The sequence below is a fragment of the Sander vitreus genome, chromosome 15 (assembly GCF_031162955.1).
Source record: "Sander vitreus isolate 19-12246 chromosome 15, sanVit1, whole genome shotgun sequence".
In the NCBI taxonomy this organism is placed as follows: domain Eukaryota; kingdom Metazoa; phylum Chordata; class Actinopteri; order Perciformes; family Percidae; genus Sander; species Sander vitreus.
Window position 1 is genome coordinate 18,836,462 of NC_135869.1, and position 22,277 is coordinate 18,858,738.

The 22,277-nt window shown below is 42.5% G+C and overlaps 1 protein-coding gene across 1 annotated transcript in view; it reads left to right on the forward strand.

The window, feature by feature from the left end:
- prkar1b (protein kinase, cAMP-dependent, regulatory, type I, beta) overlaps nucleotides 1-22,277 on the forward strand; it is a 62,786-nt gene that overhangs the window by 18,388 nt on the left and 22,121 nt on the right. Inside the window, exons 4-5 of the mRNA XM_078269754.1 lie at nucleotides 617-708; nucleotides 20,255-20,316. Coding sequence (XP_078125880.1) covers nucleotides 617-708; nucleotides 20,255-20,316 — 154 coding nt within the window. The remainder of the gene's footprint in view (nucleotides 1-616; nucleotides 709-20,254; nucleotides 20,317-22,277) is intronic.

The following is a 22,277-nucleotide window of genomic DNA, read 5'->3' on the forward strand; positions in this document are numbered from 1 at the left end:
GTACATAATCCTCTCCCTCTTTAAGTTATTTTGCAGTAAGAAGGGTTTAGTTTAGTCTTCACACTCTTTCTATTTCTCTCTTTCTCTTACTTTTGCCTTTCTCACCCTACAGTAAAAGGAGCTTAAGTTCTCTTCTAAGATGCCTCTTTATAAATACAGACTTCTGTGGCTTTGTTGTGGCTACAGACTTTGCCATTCACACACACACACACACACACACACACACACACACACACACACACACACACACACACACACACACACACACACACACACACACACACACACACACACACACACACACACACACCACAGAACCTGGGACATGAAAATGCATGTTTTATGAATGAGTTCAGGCCTCTTGTGAATTTCTAAGGGCTGTGTGACATTTTGAGTGTAATCCCTGAACAGATGGGCTTTCCCAAAAATACACAGACACACGTGTGGGATATTCCTTTCAGAGTTTGCCAATATGCTGCTCTCTAATTACTCATTTTAGTCTGCTTTTGAAGTCAGGCCTTTTACAGTATGTTTGTGCTGGTTTGTTTCATGTGTCCACCTGCATAGTGTTGTAGTCTACTTTACTGTAGTTGATTTTACTGCTTTGTACACACAGGTTATCCCAAAGGACTACAAGACCATGACCGCCTTGGCCAAGGCCATCTCCAAGAATGTGCTGTTTGCTCACCTGGACGATAATGAGAGAAGGTACCAAACGCTTGTCACCCCACTGACTTCTTTAATAGGTTTGCACAACATCTAGTGTGATGCCAGCAAACCAAATGTGTGTGTGGAATATAAGTGAATGTGTGTAAGCTGATAAAATCATGAACAGGCCATTGTTCCAGAGTTTATTGCCCTCATGGCCACTGTGTGCCAGTGTTGCCTGCTTTGGAAGCATCTCAAGTCTGTGAGGACATGGAGGGGTGAACAAGGACAGATGTAGCAGAAGAGGAGGGGTATGCAGCGAAGGGTGGGTAAGGGGGCAACTGTATGTGTCTGTGTGTGTTGCTTTGTGTTTTGTTGTTGGTTGTTATAGTAACCTGTCTGTATGTCAGTATCATGTTGTGTATTCAGATATGGGTGGTGGTGCTCAGATACATTGCTCAGAAATCAACGATTCTTCATAGTTGCCTCAGAGAGAGAGAGGGATGCCAATTTCCCTCTATCCCTCCCTTTTCCGTACCATCTGCTCCTATTCATTGTTCTTTCACATTCCTCCTCTCTTCAACCGTCCTTGCTCCATCCTTCCATCTGTCCCAGATCTCCAGTGATGGCTGGGTCTGGCTCTGACAGGGGAGGGGGTGTTGTGGGAAAGGCTCTCAGGTGGCTGGCAGTCTTGTCCGCCAGCCGGAATAGTGTTTCATTGGCGGGGAGAATCCATCATGCCCCATGGAGAGGAAAACACCGGAGCTTTCCTGTTGGCTAAAGCCTCCACGGGCCAAACCCAAAACACACTCTTTCCAGTCTTTCGTCAGCTGACAATTTACCGTGCTTCCTTGGCACAGGCACGCAGGCCTCTGATTGCACGTCAGTGCTTCTGAAGCAGCCTCGAGCAGAGTGCAACATGTGATAGATCCGGACAGTCTGAAAAACCATGTACTTGGGTGGCTGATGTGGCAGATTAGAGTTACACCACAAAAATATGTGGCAGTGAACCATAAACCATCAGGTTTTAATGTACTCAAGACCTCTTGGCATGCCAAGCTAGTAATGGCGTCGTCGTCGGCCCATGAAACCATGCATGATGTAGAATTTATTCGACTGGCTGTCATGTTTGCCGTCTCGCTACACACAGCTAGCATCATCCATTAATGCTGTGCACACAGGAATTCCTTGTTGTGTCATAGCAGCCCTGAAGGCTCTTAGCTAGTGAAAACCTTGTCTGATTTGCTAGATTGAACAGTGACATGGCAGTTAGTTGGCTATGCCTTCGTCTCTCTCTCTGTCGCTTTCACAGTCTCACTCACTCTCTTCTGTTCTTCCTCACTCTTCACTCCCTGCTGATGATGCTGGACGGCTGGCTGGTGGCTTGGTCACATTGCGGTAATGTTGTGGTTGTCGCGCCTGAAGCCCCTACCGACAGAAGTGTATTGATGTATGGCCAATGTGGTCCTCCAGCATTAATGAAAAACTGCATACAGCAACCAGCAGGCCTTTGCACATGGCTTAGTTGCTATAGAGTACGCTACATGCTCTCATTGGTAAAATTCGGCACAAACTTTGCCTGAGAAGGTGCATATCTGACTTCAGCTCATCCTAAATGATGTACAATATCGGTAATCTACTTTAGCAGATTCCTGTTACTACAGGCAACAAAACATAAAAATGAAGCTAATCCCAGCTACAGAGTAATAATTTTTGCATGTTGATGCCTTCTGTTGTGGCATTGATGAAGTCCTGGTATGAAGTACATTGGCTTCTTTAGATGTGCCAGAACTGTCCAGGACTGACGCACATTAGCAGATGGAGTCTGACTGCACAGTCCTCTCTCTCTGTCTCTCCCTCCCTTTCTGTTTCTCACTCCTCCCTCGTTCTGCAAAAAGCTGGCCGTTTGGGTTGTCAGATGTTCTTGCACATGTGGTCTCTTTGGGTGAGAAGGTAGTGACAGTTGACTATTGCTCCTGGTATGGGCCTGTGCTTGACATCAGGGGGATGCATAAATCACTGGATGACAGATGGTTACATGCATAAACGTCTGACTATTTTCCTTGACTGTTGGTTGGCATTGGAAAATATATTTTTTACTTTGTTCGATAAATGGCTTGAAACATTCACAAAGTGTGAAAAACTGTGTGTGCCACAGAAAGAGAAAAAAGTACAGGGCCAATAGCTGTCTGTGTTTTAAGGCACCATCTTGTGTGATTAGTCACTCAGCAGTTATGTAAGCTGAACACCACACGATTTGTTACCCTATTAGTACTATACAGTATTATGCTATCATCCCCTTCAGTAATTAGACAATGAAGCCCTCTTTGTTACTCTGCTCTCATATTCCTTTTATCACTTTTGTCTTTGTAGCGCTCCTTTTTTCCTTGTTGTCCTATCATCTCTCACCCTGTCTTAAGTTACTTATATGCCTTTCTAGGAATCCAGGATGACTGCACTGATTCTGTAAGCAATACATTTTTTTTTTTCTTCAGTTTTACTGAGATTAATAACACACACTAGTTGACAAGGCTGTCTCTTCTTCTTTCTATTTTCAAGTTTTCTTTTTCTTGTTTAAATAGTTTTTGCTTCTGCAGCAGTCGTATATTGTGCTGTGGTTTGGCACATCTGTGTGCAGTTTAATTTTACAACACAATCCAATCTCACACTCTAATGGATACCAATCAAAATCTGTAGTTTTCTATATGGATCATGATTTGTTCCTGTCTTGAACACTGAGACCACAATGGAGTCAGATGTACAATTTTTCTTGTCCATAATGCACATAGCTGAAAATTGACTTCCAATAATTTCCTCTTTAGTTTAGTTTATTGCTTTAGAGACAGCTCTGGAGAGAATAGACCCATCCCATGCATCTCTGATTGACAAGTAACTGTCAAAGTAGATCTGCGTAAATTAGACATATCAACCACTTTTTTTGCATGTAAATATACAGCATACATGTCTTTCCAGAGAAAATCTTTCAGCAGTGAAGCTGCCCTATCAGTCTTTTGTTGGGGCTGAGATGACTGAGTGTAAAATTACAGGCTGGAGAGAAATGATCCAGGAGGGCATCTTAGGACAAGCAGGATATTCTTTAAACTAAAACAGAGCCAACTAGTGTTCAGCGCTTTGATCATATCCTGTTTTGTAAATGTTTACTTCCTCAGCTTCCATTGTCAGCAATGTAAAGATGTCAGGGTTTACAGATGTGTGTTTGCGTGATTTCTAGAGAGAGAATGAAAACAGAGAATATAGAGGGCATTCAGTGGTGAAGGCTTGTGTTTTCCCTACAAACTTAGCACTCAAATTACCTCTTTTTTCTACTTAAGTGCTGTTCCACCTGAGCTCAGGTAAAGGTGAGGGACAGAGAATGAAAGCTGCAAATAAAAAAGGAAGCAAAAGAGATGTGGCACTACCTCTCTTTCTGCTATTTGTACCCCTACTCTTTGCTCTCTTTCATCCCTCTCAACATTCAGCTTTCTCTGAGGTAATCAAGCAAATCATTCCTATAAACTATATAAACAGTGGTTGTGATGGAGATTGAAAGGGTTAAATTATGGAGAGGTTTACATGTGTATAACCAGGCACACAAATACCACCATCACTACAAAGGATGACAGGGATTACATTATTATGAGAAACACACACACACACACACACACACACACACACACACACACACACACACACACACACACACACACACACACACACACACACACACAGGGGCATTCTCAAGTGTGCATGTCAAACTGTGTTCCCAGTGATGCTGCTCCAGCTGGGAGCGGAGAGTCTTTGATTAACACACCATTCCATATGTCAAACTTTATGGCCTCAAAGTTTCTGAGCTCCACCAGCCGTGTGTGTTTGTGTGTGTGTAGTCCATCTATCCTCAGCTGCCTGGAAGTGAAACCTAAACACATTTCTGCCTTCGAGATTTCAACTACACACTGTTTTTGTAATTAAAGGCAGTTTTTTTTCGAACACTTGGCAAGTGTTTGTATATGTAATGTGCACATGTGCTTGCACACCACCTGTTTGTCCAGGTGCACCCTCAGATGAGATTTGCCAGCCTATCTCCCCGCCACTTCCCTGGTAAATGCCCATATTGTCAATAGTACTATCACCTCTTTAAACACACATTATTTCAGTTCCTACTGTAATAGTGTTTCTTATCTTACTTCCTACTGAAGTGATATGAAATGAAACTTCTGAAAGCAGTAGACTGTGTACTGTATGTGCTAATGTTGGCCTGTTTTTGTTAGTTTTTCTCCACACTTGGGTAAATGACCTTGATGATATCCAACGTTGTTAATATATGAGTGCAATGATGGAGAGAAGGCAGGAAGGGTAGGACACAGGAGCAGTTCTTTGAGGTCACAATTAGAGAGAGATCAATTACAGAGGAAGAGGCCTCTGGGAAATCTGTCAGAGGTGCATTTATTTTCTCCCTTGACACAAACAAAACACACACAAATAGACACACATGTATGCTCATCAAGTGGTCTTCTCCTGTCCACATGCATTAGTCTAATGCCCTTATACTACAAAACACTCTCCTGGGGACAGCACAGACACGAGAAGCCCTGCTCTCTGTATAACACATAAATAGCCTGGCAGGCACAAGGAAACCCTGTTTATCCCATTCCTTGAGCTGCCTTGGCAGAGTTGGCAATATTCTAAAATAGCATTGCCATCTGGTAACAGGAGTTGTTAAATCATTTCATGTCAGGACCCAATTGTAAAATCAAGCCAATACAGCACTTAATCTTTGATATGTGATAAGAGAACCAGAAGCTCAAAAAATACTCTGTGAAAAATACTCAGCGAAGAAACTTTATACCATTCCATAAGAAGCACAATCAATAATAACAATCAACATTTTGCAGTTAAAATGTTATAGCAAAGGATACAATGTGGGAAAGGGTTGTGAAGAGGTGGTGCTTACCTCATCCTGCCTGGTTTAATCCTCTAATTAACAAGCAGAGTAATGAGTCGATGAAGTGACCGATTAGTTGACCTCTGACCCCCCAACCCTGACCTCTGCACCTTCCCCAATAGCCCCTGCCGATGGACAGGGAACATCTTTCGTGTACTGGCACTCTTTGTCTGTGTGTGTGTGTGTGTGTGTGTGTGTGTGTGTGTGTGTGTGTGTGTGTGTGTGTGTGTGAGCTTGAAGAGGTGTAAAAACAATAATAAATAAATCAGTGAGAGACAGAAAACTTGAACAAACAAACAATAGCGAAGTGAAAGACTAAAAACTGCCCGAGAGAGATCTGCCTCGTGTCATGTTCCAGCAGAAGTTTATTTAAGGCCTGTGTGAAGGGACAAAACAACAAAGAGGACGCAATGTGAGATAGTGTGCTGTGTAACAATATCAGATGAACACAGCTTTCATGATCATATCAGATCATATCAGATCACTCATTTGAATCAGGCTCCCCATATAATGTGGAACTTCAACTCAGTGCTCCGGTAAATGGGTTCATATTTGAAACACAGACACGTGTTTATAAAATGAACAAAAAAGCAAAAATAGGTTTTGGTAAACGACAAATTACAAAATACACAGTTACAGTCACACACTACTTACATCTCCATCAACTTCCACAGGTATACAGTGGTATCAAACGTGTGCTGTTACCATATAGCAGCCCCTAGGGGGTGTTTTTGCCACACACAGATAATATTAATCTCTTGAGTCATTGCTTCTGCTAGTCTGACACACTAGTCATTGTAATGGAAACAAATATATACACACAAACAAGTACAAAATTATTCTGTGCCTACATGCTTGGACACTTGTCTTACATGCCCTCCTGCAGACGGTCCTTCCTGGCAGCATATAGTGCAGGGGAAACAGGATGTAGTGGCACTAAATAGATGGCTGTTTGTCTGTCTTCTCCCACAATTCTTTTGTTCCTCGTGATTTTGGAGTTACTATTGAGGAAGTATCCTGCAGTGGCTATTTGTGTGTCCTTTCCCATCACTGAGAGGCCCTGTTTCTCTGTGTGTTCAGGTGTAAGGAAAGTAAGGGTGTTTGATTGTATTTTACGGCGGGCTATGCAATAACAGCACGAACAAAGCAGGTTTCTGTTGTCAGTTGTTTAGTCTATTTGTTTGCGTGTATGTTTGTGTTTCCTGTCTTACTGCTTCGCTCATTGACTCTCCGTGTGTTCTCATCCCTGTTCTTCCTGAGAGCGTGGTGGTCCCCTTTTTCCCCTTTTCAGAATTCACTACTTTCTCTCACTTTTTCTCTTAATGTCTTTCTCCCTCTCTCAGTCATGCAAGCTCATTCACATCTACATCCACACTCACATCCAGTCCCTCCCCCACAGTCATGTGTAGTCTTCTCTCTCCGTCCCCTGCATGGCTTTGTGCTGCTGCCACAATGCCAGGGGCCAGGCGATGAGGTCACTCTCCACAGGAGAGCTGCAGGCCTGACTGAACCTCGACCATCCCCACCACCATCCAGCGCACAGATGACTAACAGGCCAGCAGTCTCACCTCCCCCAGTGCACTACATCTTTCCCTTAGCTTAGACAACTTCACCTTTACGCCCATGCAAACCACAGAGCACGCACACAAACATATTATTTGTAGGATGTTCATATCTATACATGCATGTACGGGCTGCATGCTTGCAAACTAGTGCAGATAAACACACTCATACATGCACATTACTGTAACAAGTGCACATGTGTATGCACATACACAGTTACACACACAACTCTACAGATAACTGGAAACTTTTGTCCTCTCTCATACCCTCTGCTGTGTTCCAACCTGTCCCCTGCTGCCTCTTCTGCCCCCTGTCATCTTTCGCCATCATTCACTCCATCCAATTCTCTATCCAACTCTTTAGAAAGTAGTGAGTCATGTAGTAGTGTTAGTGTCTGGAGTCCGTTAAGAAAGTTTTATTCCCTTCAAAATGTACCCCAGAGTCTCTGCAGGACAGTTTTCCAGCTTGCTATGATTCATCCCTGCCTTTTCAGCTGCTTATACCATCACTGTGTGTGTGTGTGTGTGTGTGTGTGTGTGTGTGTGTGTGTGTGTGTGTGTGTGTGTGTGTGTGTGTGTGTGTGTGTGTGTGTGTGAGTGTGTCTGGGTGTGGGTATGTTTCCCTATGTGCAAGCTGTCTGACTGATGCAGATGAGTGGTTAAAAGAATTGGTGTGTGAATGTGTGCATGCTTAGTGCATATGCGTGTCTGTCTGCTTTGCAGTAAACAGGAAAAGAGGAGAGAATCTGGCCTCAGTTTTAGATCTGACCAGCAGTTGGGTCAAATGTCGACAGTGGGAGATTCACCTCCATCTCACCACCTCAATCTCACCTCGTTCTCTCATAACAAAATGGTCCTCAAACATGCTTTAACTTCTGAGAGAATGAAAGTCAAGAGGAACAAGTGCAGCGAAAAAGAGCAAGCCTATTAAAAATCACTGTTAACACTTTTAAGCTGAGACATGTGTGTGTGTGTGTGTTGTAGTAGTAGTAGTAGTAGTAGTAGTAGTAGTAGTAGTAGTATATTGGTCAGGAGTGACTCAGGGCGTTTGTGATCGTGGACAGTGCCACGTTTCATTTCATGTGAATGAATATGTAGGGTAAATGTGCAATTGTGCATGACAGTGACTTCCTAGCCAGTGTTTTCCCCTGCTGTGAGGACATGATGTTCCTGCAACCCTTCAGTAGCTCAGCCAGGCCTAAAGCACAACCCACACACTGACCACCACACATTAGCCGGGGATAGAGCAGCCCAGCGCCCTGCAGAATAGCCTGGCTTGGCCCATGGCCTCCTATTGTATACATCCCATCTGCTTTGTCTATGCTACTGTGATAGGTTCCAGTGTACAGGCACGGACAACAGTCTTGTTATAGCGTGTTAATTCTCCCATGACCTCCTCATTGGTTTGTGGGTGTCACTCTGGTTGAGTTATATTTAGATTAGAGGTGCTCAGCCCATTTCCATGCTTGAGAAGTTTGAATGTGTGATGTCTCAGAGAGCTTGTGTTATATAATTTAGGCCATCATAGAGCAATGTGGCCTTTCAGGTGATTAGACTAATGCTGTTCTCTGGTTTTCTACAGTACAGTACATACAGTGACTCAACTATCAAGTGGGCTCTCAGTTTTTGGGCTGCATGATTGATTGTATTTAAATTGCTATTTCAATACAATGCTAAATTCCCAAGCACTCCTAATTCCTTTGTAATTTTCATCATCAACAAAAACAACTTGCAAGAAACCTTAAAAGCAGAAACAAGAACTAATTTAATGTGAATGAGAGAAAGGGTGATAAATTAGGTAGTAAAACAGTGAAAAATATCCTTCAGAGAAACAATAAAAAACACACATACGTCCGTAACATTTTCTAAAACAGATTTAGGAAAAAAGCGACACTTCGTTGATGGTAAAAAGGTAAAAAAGTCACTGCATGTCTTGATCATTTTCTGTTGTTTTATTTGCAACTAATGTACTGACCAATCTGCTCCACATCTTTTATTGATTTCAATATCTTTTCTGTCATTTTTGCTTTACAAAAACAGTTTATCCTTCCACATTTATATGGATTCAGTGTGTGCAAAGCCAAAGGAAGTAGCTTTGTTCTATCTTTGTGTTGTTTTGTCTTCTGTGCTATGATACTGTGATGACATGCCACAAAAGTCTACTTTCTTGCTTATTAAGATTTTCAATAAGTAAGGAAACAGTCTCACTTGTTTGGCTGAGCCTCTCTAAACTTGCTGTGGTAATAAAATGACTTAATTCCTGATTTATTTAGGAAAACGCTTCAGACCTCCCTTCTGTGAGTTTGTTTAAATCTTAAATCTATTACTAAAAGTCAGCCATTGAGGTGATGAAGTAGTTTCAGCATCCAACAAAAATGGTTTCCCTATGGATGAAACTTGCACTGTCAGTTCTGAGTGAGAACATTGTGGTTCACATTGTATTCAGTGAGTTGCTATACGTCGTTGTTACAGTTAAATGACGTTTCCAGTTAGCAAGTTGCTGCTTACACTAGCACATTCATGGTGTTAGCACATTATACACAAGGTGCTAGTTGGTTGCTCAACACTGTCCAGGTCTGCAGGCAGTGTGTCTGATGAAGTTGGGACGGCCTTACGTCAGTCAGATGTCAGCTATTGAATGTCAACTATTTCTCTGTCCTCCATGCACCCAGTGCACCTATTGCCACACTGCCCACAGCACTGGTTGGTGGGGTTTACACACACACACACACACACACACACACACACACACACACACACACACACACACACACACATACACATAACCTGACACGTCGCAAAACATTACAAGACATGCCGCTGTCCCGCGGGCATGTCTTTTCCTCTCCTCCACCCTCCCCCTCCCACATTGCCACCTCAGGGTGAAGCAGCCACACTCTACATACACGTGTATAGCCAGGCACACAAATACCACCATCACTACAAAGGATGACAGGGATACCATTATCATGAGAAACACAAACACGCATACACACACACACACACACACACACACACACACACACACACACACACACACACACACACACGTACAGTGTACAGTTTTAGCCTTAAAGGTGCAGTAGTTAAGACTTATAAAACTAACTTTCTGTCATATTTGCTGAAACTGACCCTATGTTCGATTAGAACTACATGAAACAGGTAATTAAAAAAAAAGAATCCGCTGACACCACCTGCAGCCTGTAGTGCGATTTGCAAAAATCCACAGCTCCCTGTTCAGATGCACCAATCATGGCCAGGGGGGGTGTCTAACTGCATGTCAATCACTGCTCATGCACACACATTCATTCTCCTTTGTGGGGGGAGGGGCTTAGGAGAACGTTTTGGGCTTCAGCAGAAAGGGACTGAAGAGTTGTTGATGTTCAAATTTTTTGACTAAGTCCTGGATCTTCCCAATCCTACCTACAGCACATTTAAGCATTTCTACAGTGGATACCCCGTCCTTTACTTTTCTCTATTTAGTCATCCACTCATCCTCCACTCTCTCTTCCTCAGGCCCTGGGGCATTTTCTGAGTTTGCTCTCAGTCTCAATTTCAGCGTATATACCTGTGTTTGAGCCTGTATGCATAATGTGCTGTGTTGTGTAAACACCTCTCAGGTTTAAACCCCAACAAAAGACAATTGGTGTCCCGATCTGCTTCTCAAATGCTTATCTTGTTCTAGCGCTTGTCTTCTGTGAGGTGGCAATGTGGGAGGGGAGGGTGGAGGAGAGGAAAAGACATGCCCGCGGGACAGCGGCATGTCTTGTAATGTTTAGCGACGTGTCAGGTTATATATGTGTGTGTGTGAGAGAGAGAAAATGAGAGAGTGAGGGAGAAAGAGGGAGGCCCAACTCTCAGCACATGTACACAATGTACAGGGTTATTTTATCTGTGTATAATATTTTTTGTGAATTCAGTTAAAATACTCTTTTTCTTACTCTCCATCTTTTCACGCCGGGTGAGGAAGAAAATATGTCTTCCTCTCGATGTGTCTCTCTCTTTCTCTCTGTCTCTTCCCCTCCAGTGACACATCGCCTGTAGACACATCAGAGAGGTAGAGGCTTAGTCCTGTCAGTGCCTGATTCAGCCTGACCCATTTTCTCTCTAAGTGGAGGAAGAGCTCGCTTTTTCCTGTCCTGGGGCAACAAACATCAGTTACAGAGGGCATTAGGAAAGTGTGAAAATGCTATTGCTGACGTGTGTTCTAGACGGACAGCATGAGGACAACCAGTTAAAGTGAGCAGAGGAAAAAATGTGTTTTAAAGTCAAGTTAATCAATAGCATATAGTAGCCTAATCTCTATACTGAGCGAATGCGAGAAGGGGAAAGGAAAGAAAGGGAGAGGAAAGAATGGGAGAGACTGCAGGGTTGGACATGTTTGTGATGTTTTGAGGCTGACATCATGGCTTCATCAGCAGGTGGTGTGTGTTGGATCATCAGGTAGGCCTGTAAAACAGCCTTGTCACACTAAATGCACACAGCATTCTGAAAAGGAGCAAGCAGGGAACCAGCAGTGTATTCTGAGATTGAGCTGAATGTGTGAGTCAGATGTATTTTTATCCCCTTTTTTAATTCAGCTCAAATAGTTGTTTATAGACATGATAAGAGCAAAGAAGGAGGAAATTCATATGATATATACCCACAAGATACCTGAACTAACTCTACTGTATTACCGGTACTTTGCCTGGAAAATGATTCAGCTATTCTCTGCAGCAGAATACAATAATCCTATGATTTTAAACATCAAAGATTCTGATGAGGCATATACTGTATTTACAATCGAGATCTTGTCAAAGTATTTGGTGTTTGTTCTCCGCCCTGTAACACATCCTCATTTCTCCTCACATCCTCCTATCAACCGCTCTCTCTCTCTCTTTTCTTACTCTCTTCCTCCTCGGGCTGGTCCTTTCTTCCACTGCCATGCAACTCTGCCTCTCACCTCCCTGATGCCAACTTGAATTTGTATACGTGTGTGTCTGTTGAATGGGTTTGTTCCAAGCAGTAGTCACAGCAGAAGAATGAGATTGTAAAAACAGTTGGAAATTGTTGTAAAATGTGTTTCTTTTTTTTAAGGCTTGTATATGTGAGCGAGTATATATGTGTATGTTTGTGTGTTTGTTTTTGTAGAAGTGAGTTGGAACAAGGTGTTTATTAAGCTCGGTCTGGTAGAGGGCCTCAGCTGTCTGGTATTCACTACATCAGCTCCTCTCGATGCAATATCTCTCTATCTATTTCTCTTCTACTTCTAAAGCAGTCCCTTCAAGCCATCCCATTGCCATGCCAGCGACACAGCAGTGTGAGAAAGGCACTGATGCTTTAGTACCATGCCCAGTACTCATGAGTTCTCATGACAGTGGCATTGGCAGAGTAGCAAAGTCCAAGGTGTCAGTTCAGTGGTAGTTCAGTCTAATATTTTATCTTATGGACTACTGCTTTAATTAGGCTCAAAGGTTTCAGGAAAGCTACTGTATCAGTATTTCCCTCAGTTGGTCTTTCCCTTGTCTCTGTTATGCAAGGTTTTGCTTATGTTTGTTTGAATCATTGTTTATTTTAGTTGTAGTTGTGAAGTTTCACTAACTCCCTTAGATACAGCATTAGCAAGTGTTTACCACGGAGCAGTCACCACCACAGCAACACAGGCTCCTGGATTTATTTGTTAATTTGGTCATCTCACACCTCAGACACTGCTGGTCAGATATTGGCTACATTTAGGGAATCTCAAATTGGCACGACACAATCTGACAACTCTCCCCTCCGCTTCATCCTCCTACATTTAATTGGAAGAATGCACCACTTGCTCATTTGTCAATGACCTTTTTTGAGAAGATTTTTAAACTGGAAAAAGATGGGAATTTCTAGACTATTCACCAAAATCTTCAGTTTGGGCCATGGAATTGCAGAAATGTGCTTCAGTTCATATCAACAGCAGCTACTGTAGGTTTTAATGAGGCGTGGGAGTTTATAAATGCGGTTTGTCACATCATCAGCTAAACTTTCTACATAGTTTGCTGACTGGTCCGTTATGCATTTGACCAGGCTGAATCAGTTCTCCAGACATCTAAAAGCAAAAAATTAGCTTGTGAGGTGTAGTCAGGCTTTTGCAAGGTTAGAAAATGTTGCATCTAATCACGGTATGAACGCTTAAAAATACAGACTAGACAAGTAGATGCTGCACTTTTCTTTTAATTATCCATGTGTCATGTGTAACATGTCAGACAGAAATTGAAGAATAAATATGCAACTCACCGCTGCAACTGAATTTGAAATGAAAGATTAGACTTCTTCTCTTTCTTTCAGGTGGTCTGATCATTGCAGTGCATATAAATTACACTGTTTCCTTCAGCATGTTTTAGCAGCAGTGTACAGGTCACACAGATCACCAGCACTGGCCCTCCGGTGCTCTGGTACTGCATTGCACACATAGTGAGACACACGTGCATCCAGGCTTACACCCCTTATAAACCCACCAGGTGTGTGGGTTTAACACAGTGTGCTCCCTGCCCTCTGTTAATTTTAAATACAACTTCCAACATTTAATCACACAGCTTACTCTAACTAGACCTCTTTAGACCTCCACGTTGGCGAACGTTAGCTCCATTAAACCTTAGATTAGAGACAGGAATATCAGTCCGAAGCACTCTTATATTCTATTAAGGACTTAAAATATGTTCAGTATGCAATGGCCCATTGCAAAGTAAAAGAGCACTAAGTGTGTTTTGGAGCTTAAGATGTTTATCATAAGCCCCGAGGACTGAAGCCAAGGGCAGATGGGGAAAAAGCCAGTTGAGTTTTGGAGAAATGAGGGTTCTCTTTCTCCTCGCCTGGCCTTGGCCTCCTCTCTCCTCCCACATTGTTGACCATCTCTAAGTGGTCATTGCCACCAGCCGTCAACTGTTATGCCCACCTGTAAACCTCCAGGACCATCTCTGTATTGCATGGTTGCCTGTATACTCAATATAGGCCAGTTCACATCAGCCCAGACAAATAGTTGGACCTTGTAAAAGCATTCAAAATAAGCTCAACCTAGCATACTTTAAAGGAGGAGCAGAGGAGAAACAGAGTTTTTTTTAATATATCTGCACCAGGGAAGGGAAATATGGTACAGCCACAAGCTATGGCCATAAACCATAATCAACTTGTCTGTTAGTCACAATATATATGAATGCATATTAACAGATATTGCAATTCAGAATAACAGTTCTGAAAAAATTAAATACATGTTTTCTTCATTTGGCACCTGCTGAAATCATTCTGTAGCTGTTGTTGTTTTTTTCCCACTCCTATTGTTCAACATCACCACTTAGGTTTTAAAAGTAGACTCCGGTTGTGATTTGGTGGTCAGAGAGGATCTTTGTGGTGTGCCGTGATTAAGTAAGAGACATCACACACTGCTCTTGAAGTTTGGAGGCCGATGTGAAGAAATGGGCAGCAGCTGGCAGCATGGCTCAGTCCCTCCATTTTTTGCTAGGTTTCTAGGGAGAGACAGGGTACGTGCCAAGAGCTTTCATGTCATAAATATCCTTCCTGACTGCTTCACTGCTGTATAATTATCTCTCCCTCATCTCTCCCGTTTTCTCTCTCTTACTCACTGTCATACTACTGCCTATTGTCAGTGCTGTGCATTTCTGCATGTAGTGTACAACTGTGCATATGTCATTCCATGGTTTTAAAAGGCACATGTAATTGTGTCCACCGTATCAAAGCTCAGTGGGGTAAGTTGATTGTTGCGTGTGAGTAATTGGCTGGTTGTGCTCAACTTTAAACTCTGGACATTAAACTGTACACCACTTAGTCAGCCTCATAAAGCTGTTTTCCATCTCACTGTGATATACCCATAATGAGTCACACAACAGGCTGGTAAACAATTCTGTTAACCTCCATCATCATTGAAAACCTAATTTATGTTTTCATGCTTTTTTTGTGAGTTTGCTTGTGCTTAACACACTATGCTGACTAATCACAACTCTTCACCTGGCAGCCAAAAAAAAGCAGTAATGTTGTATGTGTTTTTCATAGCAACCTGCCACTTTAGTTCAAGTTGTTGAGAATGTGCACAGTGCAGTCCACCAAGAGCTTTCTAGGTAGACTACAGTAAGTATGCAGCATAGATTCTGTTTAACATTACCAAGTCACTCAGGTGTTGGGGTGCCCCAGATGGCAGGACTTCCGAAAAACATAATCAACCACATTTCCATCTCATGGCTTACTCATTATTACATTGGCATCTAAGATGTGCATGATGTTTAAAAGATTATCATGTAAATAAGAGATGGAACCTTTTTACCTTTTACAGGTGAATATTTGAATATGATTATGCCCTTTGACAGATCATTGTATATAGAGCTGCAGGGATGAATCAATTTTAAATTTGTCGTGCCAATTTCTATTAAATTAATCGGCAACTTTTTAAAGATTCTTTTTTTGGGGCCTTTATTTTAGGGAATAGCTGAAGACAGGAAAGGGGGCAGAGTGAGGGGGAATGATATGCAGCAAAGGGTTGTGGGTCAGACTTGAACCCGGGCCGCTGCGGTAAGGACTGAGCCTTGGTACATGGGGCACACGCTCAACCAGGTGAGCTAATCATGCCCCGTATGCCAACTTTTTTGATAATCGATTAATCGGTTTGAGTGATTTTTTATGAAAAATAGTCAAAACAAATCTCTAATTCCAGCTTCTTAAATGTTTTATATTTTTAATGTTATAGTTTCTTCACTCCTGTATGATAGTAAACTGAATATCTTTGAGTTGTGGACAAAACAAGACATTTGAGGACGCCATCTTGGGCTTGGACATTTTACAGACCAAACAAGTAATCAATTAATCGAGAAAATAATCAACAGATTAATCGACAATGAAAGTAATCGTTAGTCGCAGGCCCTAATTGTAACCTCATATGATGTACAGTAGCAGTTTTGCTCTACTGCATCTACAGGGAGATCAGAGTCAGGCAGCTGTGTTGGTGTCAGCTTTTTATTAAACTTTGGTTTTCCAGGTGAAGTATCACCATGTTATTCTGCTGCCTTTGTTAGCCTACAAAACTTACACATATACAAATTCAAGGGTACATTTGGTGTCCTCAGGCCAGTACTTATATCATGGAATTTTGGAGGCTTGCAAAACAAAGACTATTGTTCTGATTTGCCACAATCAGCAATCTGAATTACTATCAACTGTGGTAGTGAAAATTAATCCTTCAAGCATTAACACTATACCAGCCAAACCAGTGGCACATTGCTGCCAAGCACAACTTGGAGAGCTGGGAAGTTCCTGTATGCGGTGCAATTGTTGATTGTTTTGGTTATTGTAAAACGTCTTCCCACAGACGAGTGAGCATTCTGGATTGGTTCCCTATTAAGGGCTTGTGTAACTCAACATGCTGCGGCCCATTATGCAACACAAAGACATGCTGTTAAAGATCCCCTTGGTGTTAATGGAATAATGGTGGTGCTGTGTGTTGAGGTAGTAGTGTAAGAAATAAGACGTCTGCTGCCGAACAAATAAACAGCTGTGATGTAGAAGAGATTACGAGGAGGGAGGGAAGAGGTGAGCAAGAAAGGTAGCCAACGCCAACTCGGAAGAACAACAAGCAATCGAGCTACAACAAGCAGGCCTGATTTTATTTCATTAATGACTGAAATCCCCCAAGCTAACCACATTTTTATGGGTGTTTGAGAACAATAATAGGCTGTTGCTGCGTTGTTGTGTGCATGTGTGTAAGAGAGAGTGAAGTCACACATAAGCTTTTCCATTCATTCTCGCACAAACACACGTACAGTATATGCTTGTAAAGCTTGCAACCTGACGTGGCAGCTACATTTTCGTGTGGCGTGGTTAATCTGACTACAAAAAGCACAGTTTCATAAGCAGCACAGCAGAATGCAATTCATGGCGCTACATAAACGTTTTTCTTCTCTCTAATTGTATCCATTTTGATGTTAACTCTACCCATGACTGCATCTTTTGGCCTCATCACTGCTGCATCACTGCCATGAAAGTGTCATAATTTCCTGCGCTACAAACAGACACATATACGTAACGGGCAATGCACTACACATCTATGTGATGTCATCTGGACAAGGGTGTGTTTGCACAGGGGGGCAGATTGTAAGGATTTCAAATAAGATCAAAACAATGTCAGCAAGGATAGTATTAAAACAATTGGGCGTTTACATGGATGCATGTTTGCATTTTTTTGTGTTCTTGCATGCATGGTAAGTATCTCCACATATCTCAACCATGACACAAGCCTTCTCTCCCTTCCTAGGGTGGAGGTGAACTTCCTAGCCCCTTCAGAGTCTGCAGGGTCTCTTTCTCTCTTTCTGTCTGTCTCTGTCAGAACAGCAGCTCCATTGTTGGGTGGGTGGGTGGGTGGGGGTGCTCTACCTTTACATAAGGTCAGAGGGGCTACAGGTAGCAGAAAAGACACGATTAATCACTTAATCTGGGACAGGCAGGGAGGGGGCGATAGACCGAGAGATGAGAGAAATAGGTGGGGCAGCGAGAGAATTTGAGGGAAGAAAGAGGTAATTGAGAGGGGAGAGGAAGAGAAAAAGTGATCGAGAACAGACAGGGAGGAAGTTGGGGATGAAGAAAGGGAAAGAGAGACAGGTAGAGACGAGGGGAAGTAATTACCTGCATAAGTGTCTTTGTTGAGCTCAGCGATGCATTCAGCGAGAGGCAGGGCATGGAAAGAGAGAGGTGGTCAAGGGTAATTACCTAACCACAGGTTTGCTTGCCTTTGATCCTCTCGCCATGACTGTGCGTCTCAGGCTCGAGCATCCTACTTAGCTGCGTGATGCATCATCATCACCACCGCCACCACGAAAGAGCTCATACCAAAGCACAACCTATCTTGAGTTAGATGGCATTGATATATCTTGTCCCAAAGAAGATATCTTTTTTTAAGATTTTTTGGGGGCTTTTTTCCCCTTTATTTCAGAGTGACAGCGGATAGACAGGAAAGGTGTGAGAGAGATGGGGGATGACACGCAGCAAAGGGCTGCAGGTCAGATTCGAGCCCGGGCCGCTGCAAAGGCCTCAGCCTACATGGGGCAGATGCTCTTACTGGGTGAGCTAAAGGTCGCCCCAAGAAGAAGATATCATTTTAACATAATTCACGTATGTGCCGATTTTCCCTTGGTATTTTTACTCTATTTCTATGTTGAATTGGTCTTCTGTTGATTTTTCATTTTTGCTAAGGTAATTTTTTTCATAGACCGCACATTATTAGTTATACGTGACCAGCTCCCTGAATTAACAGACTCCATGCTGAGCGCAGGTGGTCACAGATGTGAGGAGAGTTGTGGGCACATACAGATGTTGCCCTGACTAATCACCATCAAAGCGGGTGAGTTTGTGTGTCATATGAGAGTGCCAGTATGCGTGTTTTCATTGCGAATGCCTGTACTTAAATACTGTATGCTGTTGTACTTACAAGTGTGTGAAATGCACAACTGAGTGTATGGGTTACATGCGTAGAACCACATGCATATATGGAGGTTGTAGAATACGTAAGTGTGTCTGTGCATCTTTTAGCCCAGGCTTTTGCACTTCAAAGATAAAGTGTGTTTTTTGAACACGAGTGTGTGTGAGTCACTGACCAGCTGCATCGCACAGGGCCTACCTGTGGGTGTATTTGGCCAAAATCCACCTACTTAAGTCTGCTTTTTATTCAGTGTCACATAAACAAATACCAGAAAGCTCCGCTCACTTCCAAACCACTCAATAACATCCTCAGATCTCCCCAACATCTGTTGACCTGCAGTTTCTTTTACCGGGCAGTAACACTTTTATGTTGGTAGTGTTCAGCAATAGGTGTGTTTGGCTGTGTAAGCTGTGTAGTGTAGTGTACTGTCATGAGCACAGACATCTTCAACACCCACACATTATTTTGTACAAACCTGTGTGTTTTCATAGGCAATATATACTCAGACGTAGACACACACACACACACACACACACACACACACACACACACACACACACACACACACACACACACACTCAAGAACGGGCTCAAACTTGCCCCACATTCACTCAACAGGTCTTATATGTCTTGTTATATGCCTGACCCTCTTATTGTTTTTTTCTATATTTTGTATAAGACGGGTGGTATGCGACTGATTAGATAAATATACCCTGAAGGTGAGAGAGGGGCAGAGAGGAGGAGAGGAAGGATACAGAGTCTAACAGGCGCTTTCCCTGCCAGGCTGAAACAGAAATTAAGTGCTTAGGCACAGCCATCATTTTGTTTGTTTTCTCAGCGCCTCTTTCAAAAGATACACTCAGAGATACTGGCTTTGATCATGTGTTGAAACAACACAGAGTCGTATTCCAGCCTATGTGCAGTACTAATAAGATGTAAAGATGCAGAGCCAGTGGCTGAAGCTTTGCAATTTGATGATAATAATCTTATGTTTGGTACTTACATTTAACAAAGATCAGTCTAAACACCAGTAGTAATAGCTAAGTAGTAATAATGTCATTGTCAAAAAAAACAACTGTTGAATTTATGTTTTGGAGCCTGATAATGAACAGAACTGCTGGGTTTGTTGGACTAAAACGCACTTGATCTTATTGGCATATGTTTGGTCGTTAAGATTATTTTAACTGAATATAGTGGGTGTTTGTTTGGATGTGGAAGATGATGAAGAAATCAGTTGTGCACACATTCAGGTGTGTGCGTTTTGTACAAATGTGTGTGTGTTGGGGTCATCCAGTTTTCAGAGTTCAGAATTTTCTCAGGCCTGTCTCTTTGCATATGCTACTAGTTGACAGAGTTGATATAGTGGTGATGGCTGCCCTGTCTTTCCCATCATGCTGCCCTTCTGCATAACAAGTTCTTGTGTGTGTGTGTGTGTGTGTGTGTGTGTGTGTGTGTGTGTGTGTGTGTGTGCGTGCGTGCGTGCGTGCGTACGTTTGTATGTGTGTGTGTGTGTGTGTGTGTGTGTTTTTGTGTGTGTGTGTGTGTGTGTGTGTGTGTGTGTGTATGTCAGTAAACGATTCAGAAGAACTGTGGGGTAATTCACCATACTAGCAGGTATGTTGGTAATAACTGTGTTCTTTCTCCCTCTTTCCTTCTCTCTTCCTCCTCCTCCAGTGACATATTTGATGCCATGTTCCCAGTCACTCACATCGCGGGGGAAACAGTCATCCAGCAAGGTAAGTGTAACTGTTTTGTTTAGATGAATTCATGGAATCAATGATGGGTAAACTGTGGAACTGGTATGTTAGTAATGTTGAAACTTGTTTAAATTTCTGCACATTTGCTCTAAATATTTAATTTGCTGTTGTTGACAAAATCGCCAAAGTGGCAGCAGAGTTTTGTACAACTCACTTTGTACTGCCTCATTTAAATGAGCCTACTATCTGTTTGTGCTTCTCCTCTCACCAGCGCACCATGCACTGGCCACCAAAATACCATGCAGATGAGCAAAGCAAATTCCAAAGTCAGGAAAATACTAAGCGCTGGTTGTTGCGCTGCTATAAAAAAAAGAACCTTTAATCTCAAAGATTTCATCTATTACACTGCCTCTCCCGTTCATTTTGTCCTACCACTCCCTTTTCCCTCCCTTTTCCTCTCTTTGTCCCACTCATACATTCCCTCAGTCTGCACCAGATGTCAGGTCCCTCTCTTCTGCCTAACCACAGTCGTCAAAGCCTTCACTCTAGACATCTCTGGAGTTTGAAGGAACACAGAACTTAACAAGGCCTGGCTGTATTTTTCCAGTACCCCCCACTCAAACTCTTATCAAACACAGACACAGACACGCTTAATCACATATTCAAAACACTGAAAGCACACATTCTCACAGACAAATGTCCTCTTTTAGATAATACCGTGTCCACACCTGCATCAAATCACCTAGGTTACACTTGTGGAGCATGCCATGCAAAAACACACACACACACACACACACACACACACACACACACACACACACACACACACACACACACACACACACACACACACTCTCTCTCTCTCTCTCTCTCTTAAACATAAAGTAAAGGACACACTCTCGCTCTATCACTCCCACCTACTCTAAGACAGCTTCCAGGGGTATATCAGTCCTAATTTGGTGATAATAAGTCAAGCTAACTTTGCAGGGCCGCCAGACCCAGACAGCCTATTGTTATATACACTATAGAGTGTGGTATACAGTATATACAGCGCTGATGTCATTGCTAATGTCTGGAATACTGTACAGCTTAAAAGAAAAAAAGACCCCTGCTACTGGCCCATCTCACACTATTTAGACACAGCTAAGAGTTATTGACTCTGTGGCCCAAGGGGTATTTAAACAAACTGAAAATGTACTATCATAACATGCAAAATTGAGTATAGAGGCATTTTAATTGCAATCTATTGTCTAAAGTAATATATCAAGTTAATTTCCTCACTATTTCTGACATATATCCAATTGTGTGTGTGTGTGTGTGTGTGTGCGCGCGCCCACTTACTGTATAAGCAATTCATTATTGATTCTAGAAAAAATTCCAAAATTAAATCAGTTTTGAAAGATGGACATGTTTAGCTTAAAGATGCACAGAACTGTGGATACAAAACACCTTAGAGGTCGAGGATGTAACCCACGTTTTCCTTTTGAGCAAAGCCAAAGAACCGTAACAGTGTTAACATCAATTATCTTGTGTTGAAACGAGGTGTGTGTGTCTATGTGTGTGTGCATGTTCTTGTCAAATATTTGCCTGCACTCTCAGGCACAGGGGGATTGGAAGTGTGCTAAACAAAGACCAAAGAGAGCACCAAAGTGATAAAAGACAGGAAGAGTAGAAGAGGAGAAAGACAGAGTGAGAGGGAATTGAAAGAGAAATAGATGAGATGAAAGAAAGAAAAAGAGGGAGATAGAAGAGGGCCAGGTTGCAGCAGTGTGTGTCTTTGGGTGTGCGTGTGCGTGTGCGTGTGCGTGTGAGGTCTCCACTGGGACAGACCATCAGACAGACAAGGAGCGTTTTGTGTTACAAATAGAGCTGTATGATTAACGAGCACTCTCTGCTCAGTATTAATTAGCTGTGTGAACTCCTGTGAACTTTACACACAGGTCTCTCTCAGCCTTTCAAATCTTCAGGTGAACACACACACACACACACACACACACACA